The sequence below is a fragment of the Rhinopithecus roxellana genome, chromosome 3 (genome assembly GCF_007565055.1).
Source record: "Rhinopithecus roxellana isolate Shanxi Qingling chromosome 3, ASM756505v1, whole genome shotgun sequence".
NCBI classification, from domain to species: domain Eukaryota; kingdom Metazoa; phylum Chordata; class Mammalia; order Primates; family Cercopithecidae; genus Rhinopithecus; species Rhinopithecus roxellana.
In genome coordinates, this window is record NC_044551.1 from 42,183,291 (window position 1) to 42,195,692 (window position 12,402).

The following is a 12,402-nucleotide window of genomic DNA, read 5'->3' on the forward strand; positions in this document are numbered from 1 at the left end:
GGATAGACCCCTGGCTGGGACCTCCTGGGTCAGCCTCTTTGTTAATTCCAGGACCAGGAGAATGAGAGCTTCATGAATGCTGAATACCAGAACTCCAAGGGCCACAGTGGGAAGAATGTGAAGGGTAAGAAATAAAACCTCATGCAGGCTGCCTGGCTATACCCCTTCATCGATAAAGGATGTTCCCTAGAATTACTCAGACCCCCTTTTCCTCCTCGTCTTCTTGGCACCCTCCTTGTCCCCACTTAGAAATCTTTACCTAGTTAGCCCATCTTACCTAGCAAGTCCCTCGTATAGCGAACCTGGGTATAACCCTCCAACATTCATGGAGAAGCAGCGGAGAGCAATGGTAAAGAACCCAGGTATGGAGGTGAGTTGGGTTGCATAAATAAATAGACCATTCAAAGCCTCGGTTTCTTCATGTATAAAATGGGAATATGACAGTATCTATTGAGTCATGGTGGACTTTCAGCAATAAGTACACTTGACTGTAACTATTAAGCATTTGCTGTGTATTAGACACTGGGAATATGACACAGAAGATAGTCCTAGTCCTTAGAACTCATACACACATAAAACGGATATTTCAGCAAGTGTGGTGAGAACTTCTAAAAGCCCAGTCTGAGGTGGGTGGTGGTAACCCAAAGTCAGGGGAAATCTAGAGATGGATGTGGCAGGAAGATGACACTAAGCTGCATCTTTCAGGAAGGGGGAAGAGCAGAGTCATCTGTTTGAACCTTAGTTATTGCATCTGTCCAATGGGGAGAATGTCTCTGCTGTCTACTTCACAGGGCCATCACCGGGTCAAGAGATGCCACAGAAGAGAAACTGAGGACTGGAAGGGTCTCCAGAAAAATGGACTTTAGTGGGTCAATTCTCTGTCTAGTGAGTCCCCCATTACACAGGTTCCTTCTTGCCCATAGCAACCCCACCCCCCACCACACTGTGAACAGCTGCTAAGTGACAGCGTGTATGATCACATGGGCAGGGGTTGCCCAGCCTCTGCACAAAGCACTCTGTGTATGATGTGCAATGTCCCTGAAGCTAAGCTGAAATGAAGATAACTGTTGAATGTCAAAGTGCTTCTAAAAGTTGAAAACTTTATAAAAATGTATTTTCTTATAACATGGAAGTGAGCGGCTGAGCCAAGGCTTGGATGTGGGTGTTCTGCTTCCACGTCCAGAACCATTTCCATTCTGGCACTCTGTGCTGGGATATTTATTGGAGGCTGGAGTTCATATCACCTGGGAGTCCATGGTGGAGGGCAGGAGAGGGGAGGGGAAGGAGAAGCCAAGATAAACACAATGCATCTCTGAAGGTCCATTTTGTAAAAAGATATTTTGAGAGGGTGACAGAAGGGGTCAGATATATTACGGATGCTAATAAAAAATTTGCATGGCTTTTTAAAGATAAAATGAGACATTTCATGCTTTCAGAGTTTGCTTTGGGTAACAGACCCAGACCCTAGGGTCCCATTCATTTGAAGAGTGTGAAAGACAGAACTAGAAGCAGGTGTTTGAGCAAGGTCAAGGGTCAAGATAAAAGCAGTGCATGAAAACAGTAATTATCACCCTTGTGTGAACATCAGAATCACCTGGGGGATTTGCAAAAAAAGAAAAAAAAAAAAAAGCAGATTCCTAAACCTCTGACCCACTGATCAAATCTTTGTGGGTGTATTTTCAGTAGGCTCCATGGGGGTGATTCTCAGCCCAGCTGGTTTTGAGAACCACTGCTTTAGATAAATAGGGAGTGGTCCTTAAGGCAGGCCGGAGAAGGCAAGAGCAGAAACAGGAAGCTCCTATCCGAGGCAACAGGATACAGAAGCCATCCAAGATATATTTCCCAATAATAGTCAACAGGATTTGGGATTTGATTGTATAAAGGACGAAGGCAAAGGAAATGATGGATAATGATGAAGTCTACATTTCTGTCCCTAAAATGAGAATCACTGACGTGGAGAATCCTGGAGTTGAAAGTGGCCATATCCAATTTCTACTCCGTGAATTTTGTACTCTCACTTTCACTTATTCATCATCTCAACAGACATTTACTGAGCACCTACTATGCATCAAGCAATACACTAGGTCCTGGGGAAAGGGCAGAGAGCAAGGAGAGAAGAGCCCTGCCCCAACAGAGCTCATATGAACAGCTAATTCAAGCCCACAGTGAACTGTGATTGTGAAAATGTCAATTCATGAGAAGTGCAGGGTGCTCTGAACATCTAAAACAGGTATGTACCTTGGGAGATTAGGAAACATTGCCCTGAGGAAGTCATATTTGAGCAGTGAGCTAAGGAAGAGCAAGGGTGAACCAGGTGAAGGCACAAAATATTCAAAGCTGCAAGGAGTAGGGCCAGTGTGAGGAGAGCCCAGGGCAAGAGGTAGGGGGGGTCCAAAGCGAGCTGGCAAAGTGGGCGGAGAGCAGACAGGGCAGGCCTGAGGCACCACAAGGACAGTAGCTGATGTTTTACAAATAGTGAGAAACCACTGAAGGGTTTAAGCATGATCAGACCAATAGCTGTAAACAACTGTCCTTAATTGCATCAGGCGGTCTCCCCAAATTCCATCCTTAAGCATAGATAATTCATAAGTCCTATTAAAAGCTATAATAGGCTGGGCACGGTGGCTCACGCCTGTAATCCCAGCACTTTGGGAGGCCGAGGCGGGCGGATCATGAGGTCAGGAGATCGAGACCATCCTGGCTAACACGGTGAAACCCCATCTCTACTAAAAATGCAAAAAATTAGCCGGGCGTGGCGGCGGGCGCCTGTAGTCCCAGCTACTTGGGAGGCTGAGGCAGGAGAATGGCGGGAACCCGGGAGGCGGAGCTTGCAGTGAGCTGAGATGGTGCCACTGCACTCCAGACTGGGCGACTGAGCAAGACTCTGTCTCAAAAAAAAAAAAAAAAAGCTATAATATACTGTACATTTAAATAAAAAAAGAATGCTTTAGGTTGAAATATACACTTCTAGAAGTCCTATTCTCTGCAGTGCACAAAAGGGTCAAACTGTGAAAGCTTCTTGAATTTTACGTGAGAGTAGTCCTTAAGCTACATATTAAGCCATTCTGTGGCTTCCCTGATCAGTGGCCACTCAAACTTTGACTCATTATGTCCCTAGGCAACTTGTATTCTACCATTAAACAGTTCTTTTCATTCGTATGCTTCTTTTAGATTGAGTTCAAACTGGCCTCTGTTTAATCTCCTTCTGGAGAAACTTTCTATTACCTCTTCTACAGGACAATGAATTTAAGAACTGATTCACGTCCCCCCTTCAACTTTAGTCGTGTTCACAAACCTCCCCATTTCCTTCAATAACTTCTTATGTGGTTGAGTTGTTAGCATAAAAAGAGAAACAGGAAGGGTCATCTGATTTGGTGGTGAATAAGATGAATTCAAAACTGGGTCACCCAAAGGCGGCAGTTGACCTTGGATTGGAAATATACTATAGGCAGCAGTTCATGAGGGACTGGAGGCCAAATTGTGGCTGGTGATGGACATCTGAGAGTTAGTCACATAAAAGGGTTTGGTTCTTCACAGGAGTGAGTATAGCGAGAGGGCTGAGGTGGTCAGGAGATCAGGGGAGAGAGGGGCAAGAGCATTAAAGAAGATAAGAGACAGAGCAACAGGGAAGATAGAGCAAGTGGGAGAAGATGGGAAATAACAATTAATGAGCACCTACTATGGGCCAGGCACTGGGAGCTGGGCAAATATGACTGCATTTCAGTCTCCCAACTGTGGGTTTCATTCTTCTCGCTTTACAGACTGAGGAAAGAACTTGGTTGGGTAACTTGTCTTAGGGTGGGAGAGACCCAGAGGCTATCAGCAACTATAACAGTGGGATGGGGCAGGGAGAAGGCAGAAAAGGCTTCCTGGAGGGATGAGGCAGTGGTCATTTAACCTAGACTTATTCCCAAATCCGTGATTTTCCCATCTGCAAATTGGGAGAATACATCAGAAAGGAGGAGAGGCTCAACAGAGCTAGAGGCCAGGAGATGGGATTCCATGGAGGTGCAAGGCTAGACTTTGGTCCAATGGAAGTGGAAGCCATTTGTGATACTTCAGAGAGGGCTCTCAGTGGAGTGTGTGATTGGAAATGAGGCTGCAGGAGGTGAAAGGAGTGTGCGGGAGAAGTTGCTGACCATTTGTTTGAGAAGTTTGGCCGGGAAAGGAAGGAGGAAAATGCTGGGGTTTGGTGGGGGGTGTTGCACACAGATGGGTTCACTTTTTTGTTTGGTTCTGAGGTTTTCTTGAAGATTAAGAAGGGTATGAGAAGGTGATGGTATCTAAAACCAGGATTGTTTTTCTGGACCAAAGATGAGAATGGAGTAACGATATGTTCTTGGCAGAGGGTGGGAGGGAGGAACTTACTTGGCAGGATGCTCACTCATGTGAAAATGGGAGTTTGAAACTGATATTTGAGGGATAGGCTGGCAAAACTTTGACAAAAGTGGAGAAGCCAAATAGCTTCTGCAGGAGACAAAGAAATGGAAGCAGTGCCCAGTGACCACGAGAAGCCTCCACAGGGAACAGAGTTAAGTCATATGGCCCCGTATGACTACTTACACCCATTGCAGAGTGTGGTTAAATTCTGAGTGCTAGACTACATGTATTACTTTTCCCATGACATTCCAAATGAAGACACTGAAGGGTCAGAGAAAGTGACTTGCCCAAGGTCATACAAAAAGTTGCAGTTAAAACTCAAACCCAAGTTTGTCCATTCTCTGAACCACTTAGTTCCACTGAGTCCCAACACTGACAAAGATGACCTCATGAAATATGTTTGGATCAAAAAGATGATTCAAATATGGTTAAGGGTTCCTTTCAAAAGACCATTACCATAGAAGGAGTAGGAAATGAACTTGGATGTCAGGGAAGAGGTATGTCTGCATGGAAATTCACAGCCTTGGGGACAGAAGTTGGGTCTTGAGTCACTGCAGGGGGAGCTCATCATATGGATTAGCTACAGGCTGCTTGGTCACTGTAGGGAAGACATGGCCTTCCTAATTCAGATCTCAAAAGCTGGTTCAATGGAGGCAAGACACAGACAGAACGGATTCTTAGATCACCTGTTGAGCAATGAAAATGTCATTCCATGAAGAGAAGAACATCAGATCGTTTCTTGAGTTGCCCAGTAAACAACATGATCTCCCCAAGAACACAGAATGCAGCAAAAGAAACTCCTGTCTTGGTCCAATGGAAGTGGAAGCCATTTGTGATCCTTCAGAGAGGGCTCTCAGTGGAGGGTGTGATTGGAAACGAGGCTGCAGGAGGTGAAAGGAGTGTGCGGGAGGAGTTGCTGACCATTTATTTGAGAAGTCTGCCCAGGAAAGGAAGGAGTAGTTGAACTGTAGTAGTTGAAAAAGAACCAGTTGTGAAGGGGAAAGGAAAGGAACCTCGGGGGAAATCAATCACTCCACATGAACCTGGGAGATCAGACATAATGCTGGACATTAAGAAGGCAAATTTTTAAAAATCAGAAAAAATTCAGACCATAGCCTTAAAGAGATGATGGTTCAAGAAGAATGAAAAGTTCGCAAAAGCGAAACTGTGATGACATAGCCACAGTCAGTAGGCTTGAATAGAGAGAATATATAACAGAAAATGAACATTTCAGTCTCTCAGATATGTCGTTTGGACAGTGGTCCAGTTATTGAAGGTCATAAGTGGATTTCCAAGAGACAAGTACCATAAGGGATCACTGTGATACAAACAAGATTATAACCTGTTCCCTGTCTTTGAGTTGTACACAAAGCTGTCTAACTCAGTACTTAAAACAGAGCAGGGACTCAAAAAGCAACAAGAGAGTTGCAGTAGCTTATGGAAGAAGAAAGTGAAGTTCTATAAAGCAGTCTTATTAATGATGAGTGTGGTAAAAAAAATTGTAATTATTACAATAGCCAAGATTTATTGAGTGGATCCCCTATGAAAGGTATTATTTGTAGGTTATTTATAACAAATCCAAGAAATAGGTGTTATTGGTATCCATAATTTATCCTCATCTGCGGGTGGCACTATTTGCTTTACATGTATGATGTGGGAGATGATAGGGACAGAGAGTTAATTAACTTGTCCTGTAGAAGGTGGTGTCCATAGACATTGGCTTTGGCTGATGGTTGATTGTCTTCGTATAGTATTTGTGAATCAGGAAACCCTCTGGAAGGATTGCCATTATTATCTAAGTGGTTTCTATATCTGTTACTGTGTTATATGAATCCTTTTCTCCCCGCATGGGAAGACACATATCCTGTTAGAAGAGAAATTCTACCTTCCAAGTTTGTTTCCATTCTCAAGTCACTTGACTTTGATGCTGAGCTTTTTATGCCCAGTATATTAGCAGCAATTGCTATGAAATATCTGAATAGTGCAGCTTAAGTGCCATGGAGATATCTGGGGCCTGAAGCAGGAAGATTTGGCATCTAGGTTCTGCTCTAAGGCTTGGGCAGGTCACCTGCCACCAAAGAGGCAGTCAGCAGCAAGCTTAAGATCAGGACTTTGATATGGAGACAGCTGGGTTTGAACCCCAGCTCTGTGTCTCACATGAGGAATGAATGATTGAGCAAATTAATGTCAGTGACCTAAGCTTATTGTTATGGACTGAATTGTGTCCCTCCCAAACGCATATGTTGAAGCCCTAACCCCAAGTGTGACTGTATTTGGAGACAGGGTCTTTATGGAGGTAATTAAGGTTAAACGAGGTTGTAAGGGTGGAGCTCTAATCCAGTAGGACTGGTGTCCGTATAATAAGAAGAGACACGAGAGATCTTTCTCTGGATGCACAGAGAAGAAGCCATGAAAGGACAAGGCAAAAAGTGTCCCTACAAGCCAAGAAGAGAGGTCCCACCTGACACTAACCCTGACTGCACCTTGATCTTAGATTTCCACCATCCAGAACCGTGAGAAAATTAATTTCTGTTGTTGCAGCCACCCAGTCTGTGTATTCTGTTATTGCGGCTCTCGCTGGCGAATACCCCAGTCGAGCCTGCTTTCCTCTGAGGTATGATTCATAATAGTCCCAGCTCATAGGCCCCATCCTATGGGTTGTTCTGAGAGGAGCTACATGAGAAGCTGAGGACAGTGCCTGGCACATGTCAAGAGTTTGATGATTTCAGTTATTATCGTGAATACTGATGCGTGGTTTCCTCCCCAGTCAGCTGGGCATGATAGTCCCAGTCAGCTGGGCATGACACATGGTAGGCAGGAGGCTGAAATGAGACCTGTGCTTCTTAAGCCTTCCCTGATGACAGAAGAGAGTGCACACCTGCCTGGGAACAGGGGTACAAGAAAGGTCTTCTAGAATACTTTTTTTTTTTTTTTTTGAGACGGAATCTCTCTCTCTTGCCCAGGCTGGAGTGCAATGGCTCGATCTCGGCTCACTGCAACCTCCACCTCCCAGGTTCAAGCGATTCTCCTGTCTCAGCCTTCCGAGTAGCTGGGATTACAGGTGCCCGCCACCACGCCCGGCTAATTTTTGTATTTTTAGTAGACGTTGGGTTTCACCATGTTGGGCAGGCTGGTTTCGAACTTCTGACCTCAAGTGATCCGCCCACCTTGGCCTCCCAAAGTGTTGGGATTACAGGCGTGAGCCACCGCGCCCAGCCTGGAATACTTGTTGAAGTCTCACGTTTTATCTTAAAAATGCATGCAGATTTTGCATTCTGATTCATAACATAGTTGTGTTTGCAATTATTTATCAGAGTAGAGAACTGAGGATCCAGTCAGTTAAACTGATCTTGTGTGCCCAGCCACAAGACCACTTTACTTGAGATGGCCTTTGTAGGTCACCAAGAACTGATCTGAGTATACTTACTACCGTTCTCCAACTGATTACTTGTACAGCAATGTTGATTTTTAAAAAGAGAATACTACTAAGTATTGCTGTACAAGTAATCAGTTTGAGGTGCACTATAAAGTGTGTTGTAGTTTACTAATTAAACCACTGCTGGAGCTCCTCAGTGTGCGGTGTCAGCAGATTGATCATAATAGATCCACTCCTTGCCTTCCTGAAGCTTACTTCTGGGTAGGGAGGCCGACACTAACTACGATGATAACTACGTCATAAAGTTGTGACAAGAGGTGTGAAGGAAGATAGTAGGTTAGAAAAGCCTGCAGGAAGAGAGCCTGTCAGAGCCCTCCTAGGCTCTCAGCACCAAGGGATTCCCGGGAAGTCTGACTTCCTAGGAAGAGTGCTCTGGAGGCAGCCTTCTGACATGGAGGTGTTGGTTACCAAGCATTTAAAGTGAAGTGAACTATTGTCACTGCCTTAGGATGACACAGTGCACTTTCCACAAGCCTGGGTAGGCCTAGGTATGGATTTTTGTACTGGGGATCAGACAGGGTGGTATTTAAAAACTGGTGGGGAGGGGAGTGGTGGAGAGGTGGGGGAGGTGGGGGGCGGGTAGGAGTGTGAAGGGGAGGAGGGATGGTGGTATTTGCTTTAGACCTATGATGTGGGAGGTGGGAACGGCAGGACTGAGGGGTGTGAGAGGTGCCTCTTCTCTCTGTTTTTCCTCCCTGATGTACACTCTGCACACTTGCCTAGAAATCAGTTAACAGGTGAGAACTGCTTTACAAATCTAGGCCTCAGTTGCTAAAGAACCAAATACAGAAGCCCCCTCTCTTTTCTGCTTGCCCTTCCCAGTCCCTGAAGGAGAAGGTTAATGCAGTATTTTGTGTTGGGGAGGGGCAGGTGAAGTTGAACTGGAAGCCAGGAGTCCCCTCTGGCCCTCTGAGCTCGCCAAGCCTGACTTCCCGTGTAACAGTAAGGAAGGTTACCCCTCACCTGCTCCCGGCTCATCCCTGCCCCAGTGCCTCCTAATTGCTCCCATGCCCCTGTTCTTTCCTTTTCTTTCTCCCTTGGGGGGCTCAGCACAGCAAACAGGCAGATGGGGGAGAGGTGTGGGAGTATCGTGGGGAGGGGAAGGAATTTTCCATTATTAATAATAACAACAACGCTTCGCCTGTTGGCACAGCACTCACTAGTTTATCTAGTGCCTTCATACCTGTGATCTCTTTGGATTCCAGAGGTGCAGACTGAAACCCTGGGGTTCTGATTCCCAGTCTTTGACACTGTTCACGTGTCCACAGGCCACTTCTTTACAGACACACACATGCCAATTAGGCCATTGCCAAAGGCCATGTCTAGACTTTACTTAAAATGTGCGCTGCCGGCCACGGTGGCTCACGCCCGTAATCCCTGCACTCTGAGAGGCCGAGGCCGGCGGATCACCTGAGGTCAGGAGTTGGAGACCAGCCTGGCCAACATGGTGAAACCCGGTCTCTACTAAAAATACAAAAATTGGCAGGGTGTGGTGGCGCATGCCTGTAATCCCAGCTACTCGGGAGGCTGAGGTAGGAGAATTGCCCGAACCCGGGAGGCGGAGGTTGCAGTAAGCCGAGATCGCGCCACTTCACTCCAGCCTGGGCAACAAGAGCGAAACTCAGTCTCAAACAACACAAAACAAAAAGAAAGATGTGCGCTAGCCCCCTACCAATGCTGCCCTCTTGGCTCAATTCCAGTAAGTCCCCTCCATTTCTGTGAAACGTCTACCAAATACACTGGAAAACAGTCAGCAAGGTGGAGACCATCTAGTCCAACTTTGTCGCTGGTCCAGAGAGGAGGGCCTGGGCGGAGGACACAGCTGGTCCTGGATAGAACCACCCCCGCCTCCTCCCTCCCTCGCGCACACATGCACAGGCGCGCCTGCTCCCGCGCTCCTCCTTCTCCTAATGCCCTAGGCAGCTGCAAACTTAGGTCCCCTGTGGCTTCTCCCCAGGGACTGCCCACGGCGGGTGTTTCGGGAGTTGAACCTGGAAACCTTGTTTTCCCCTTTAGAGTGGAATGGGGTCGGAGGAGCTCGCTGTCCTCCGGAATCTAGAGGGGGATCTTTTATGAAGTTACAAATCCTTAGCCTATGAAAACTGATTTCACACGCGAGAGGCGAGTTGGCCCCAGGACACAGGCATTGACACCAGGACACAGGCATTGACACGCACCGGGTTGTCCCGGCAGCAGGAGGCACCTGTGCACGAGCGCCGCGTCTCCCAGTTCCCTCCGAGCGTTCCTCAGCCCCCGCCCCACCGCCCGCCTCTCTCCCTCCTCCTCTCCAGCTTCAGATCGCCGGGTCTCCCTTTCTCGCCCGGCGCAGCAACAAGTGCGGGCGTCGGGGCCCCTCTTACCCCGGCCTCGGTCCATGGCGCCGGCCTGGTCCCCGGGGAGCCGGCCGCAGGGCGCGGGGGCTCCGGCGCGGTCGGTGGCGGCGGGCACGCTAAGCTCTCAGGCCTGCCCAGCGGCCAGAGCTCTCCGCGGTCCCCTCCCCCAGACAGGATGCTCGCCGGCCGCCCCCGCCCCGCCCGCGCCCGCCCCTCAGCGCCGCTCCCGGAATAGACCCGAGCACGCCTCGCCCCCTGGGCCGCGGGCCGCTGTCCCGTGGTGCCGCACACGCCCGCGCCGCGCCCTGCAGCCAGCTCGCTCTCCGCTGCGCTCCCGCTTGGGCTTGGAGGACCTGCTTCCCAGTCCGCACGCGTTTGTTCCCGCGCCCGCGCGGCCCGCCCCAGCCCGAACCCAGGCTATGTGCGGCTTTGCTTGCACTCGGCTAGCGATGGGGTCTTACCACCGCTCCCCTCAGCCCGTTCCATTCCTGAATGCGGAGACCGTTGGAGTCCTTTTTTATCCTATGGAATCAAAACTCCCTTCCCTGCAGCCGCCACCCATTTCCAGGCTTGGGCTTGTCTTCTCCATTCGCCGCGGGTCTTTCTGGAGCACCTTCTAAGCCAGACAGCGGGCCCGCGGCGATGCGGGTGCAATGTCAGTGGTGTTGCGAAAGAGGAGTTAAATAGTAACAAAGATCTTCAGAAAGAAAAGCGTCTACGAAAGGGAGAAAGAGAGGCTTGCTGAAAGGTGGGCAAGGGCTTGGGACACTTTCAACTTTTGAGGTTCCTTGTGTACTAAAACGTGAAAGTATACGAGGATCTGGGAGAATTCAGAAAAAGAATAGAAAAATGAATAACACGTGAAAACATGCAAAACAGTGATTAAAATGTGGAAATGAATACTTTTAGCATACAAAATACAGTGCAATGTAAGTGTACTTTTCGCAAGATTGTAGAAAATATTGCTATGACCAGTGTGGAACAGTAATGGGATCTAAGTTTAAAGCTGTATGAAGAATGTCAACTTCTTCACCTTATTAGTATATCTTGTGAAAATAGGTCTCATTCATTTATAGACAATATCAAATGTCTGACTTTAAGACTCTTCATAAAGTCCAGGACCAATTGTTATCCTAGACACTGCTCCTCCCACCACGGGCCAGGCCATGGTTTTCAGCTTTGAGCTGGCCACCGTTCTCTACTTAGAACATTCTGGAACGGGGAACACCCAACACAAAGGTATGGAGTCAAGAAAAGGCCTGGGAAAGACCAGCCTATATTTTCCTGGACTGGGAATATTTTCTTTCTTTTCTTTTCTTCTTCTTTTGTTTTTCTTGAAAAGTCTTGCTTTGTTGCCGAGGCTGGAGTGCAGTGGCGCGATCTCGGCTCACTGCAACCTCCACCTCCCAGGTTCAAGCAATTCTCCTGCCTCAGCCTCCTGAGAAGCTGGGATTACAGGCGCCCACCACCATGCCCTGCAAATTTTTGTATTTTTAGTAGAGACGGGGTTTCACCTTGTTGGCCAGGCTGGTTTCGAACTTCTGACCTCAGGTGATCTACCTGCCTCGGCCTCCCAAAGTGCTGAGTTTACAGGCACGAGCCACCGTGCCTGGCCGGGAATATTTTCTCTATTGCTTTTATGGGCAAATTAAAATCAACATTGTTTTCAAGTATTGCATCAATAATTTATTTAGTGTGTATATGTACGAGCACTCAGACCAAACATGATGTCGTGAACAATGTATGAAAACTTGTGCATGGCTCTCGTTCTGTTAGTTTGATGCAAAAGTAATAGTGGTTTTTGCCATTGAAAGTAATGGCAAAAAACGCTATTACTTTTGCACCAATCTAAATACTACATTGTATAATAACTTTTCATCAGTGAGGTTTTCTTGCTCATCTGTGCTATGGGAAGCCTCATACTGTAAGTCCTCACAGGACTGTTGGTAGGGCAAATGAAATGATACAAACCCACTTTACAAACCACAAACAGCTATAAAATATGAGCCATTATTATTTTCTGAGTTCCTCTTTGTTGCTGTCCCCTTTTCCAATTTGAAAAGGTCAGTTTAAATTCTAAAGCAGCCAATCAACAATTTACCGGTGGATTAAGTTTTAAAAGTTTATTGTTTGAACTCTGAAATACTTGGAAACAAGGCCATAAATTGTATTTAAGTTCTCAGGCTAGCTCACTAATTCTTCTAAAAACATAAAATTTCATTTGAAATAATTTAGAGAAACAGTATGAAATGT

General features: G+C 47.1%; 1 protein-coding gene across 3 annotated transcripts in view; it reads right to left on the reverse strand.

Annotated features, from left to right (window-relative positions):
* Window positions 1-10,711, reverse strand: part of AFAP1L1 (actin filament associated protein 1 like 1) — a 68,564-nt gene extending 57,853 nt beyond the window's left edge. Inside the window, exon 1 of one of the 3 annotated variants that reach the window (XM_030927150.1) lies at window positions 10,611-10,711. In XM_030927150.1, coding sequence (XP_030783010.1) covers window positions 10,611-10,635 — 25 coding nt within the window. In that variant the 5' untranslated portion in view covers window positions 10,636-10,711. Of the gene's footprint in view, window positions 1-8,999; window positions 9,051-10,176; window positions 10,324-10,610 lie in introns of those variants that run through there. The other 2 variants (XM_030927151.1, XM_030927152.1) reach the window with 2 other exon arrangements.
* Window positions 10,712-12,402: the final 1,691 nt, after the last annotated feature.